Source organism: Plasmopara halstedii, assembly GCF_900000015.1.
Source record: "Plasmopara halstedii genome assembly, contig: Scaffold_3060, whole genome shotgun sequence".
NCBI classification, from domain to species: domain Eukaryota; phylum Oomycota; class Peronosporomycetes; order Peronosporales; family Peronosporaceae; genus Plasmopara; species Plasmopara halstedii.
In genome coordinates this window covers 1791385-1792260 of record NW_020189964.1, presented here as the reverse complement: position 1 = coordinate 1792260, position 876 = coordinate 1791385, and the positions used below count along the sequence as shown (strand labels likewise).

General features: G+C 47.3%; 1 protein-coding gene across 1 annotated transcript in view; it reads right to left on the bottom strand.

Annotated features, from left to right (window-relative positions):
* Positions 1–802, bottom strand: part of PHALS_06866 (gag-pol polyprotein) — a gene marked incomplete at both ends in the record, with an annotated part of 1078 nt that extends 276 nt beyond the window's left edge. The window contains one exon of the mRNA XM_024720230.1: positions 28–802. Within this exon, the coding sequence (XP_024585449.1) occupies positions 28–802 (775 nt within the window). The remainder of the gene's footprint in view (positions 1–27) is intronic.
* Positions 803–876: the final 74 nt, after the last annotated feature.

Genomic DNA, 876 nt, shown 5'->3' with positions numbered 1-876 from the left:
TAGGGCAGTATTCGAGATTGACTTGACCATCTTCAATCTTTTCTCGTACAAAGTGATATCGAATGTCGATGTGTTTTGTACGCTTATGAAATTCTGGATTCTTGGCCAACGCAATAGAGCCTTGATTTTCTTCGAATATCCTGACAGAATCGTTAGGAGTCATCTCACCAAGCTCGCACAGAAAAACCTTGAGCCATACCGCTTCTTGAGTGGCCTCTGATAGCGCCATGTACTCCGCCTCTGTTGAGGAAAGTGCCACACTTTGCTGCTTTTTACTTCGCCAGCTAATACACCCATTGTTTAGTGTGAACACATAGCCGCTTGTGCTCCGGCGAGACTCGATATCTCCAGCCCAGTCTGCATCCGAATACCCAAGTAGCTTTGCCTGATCGCAACTTGAATACTGAAGTCCATACGTTTGCGTCGCTTTTAGGTATCGCAGTACGCGCTTGAGAGCTTGCCAATGCGTCGGGCATGGATCGGCGGCAAATTGGCTTAGAACTCCCACTGCCGCGGCAAGATCTGGGCGCGTCGCAACCATAAGATACATTATGCCACCAATACAGCTTCGGTACGGCACATTCTTCATCGTGTCTTCATGCCGGCATCCTCCTTCGCACATATTTTTCGTTAACTTGAGTTCTGTATCTTGAGGTGTCTTGACGGGCTTGCTGTCTTGCATACCAAACTTGCTCAGAATTGACTTAAGGAACTTGGTTTGCCGCAACGTGACTTGACCGGCCACTTGTTTTTGCCCAATTTTCATACCGAGTAAATACTTGAGCTCACCAAGATCTGTCATCTCAAACTGGTCACTTAGCGCACAATTAGTCGAGACTAGAAGCGAGTTGTTGCTGCTTGCTATGATAAGATCGC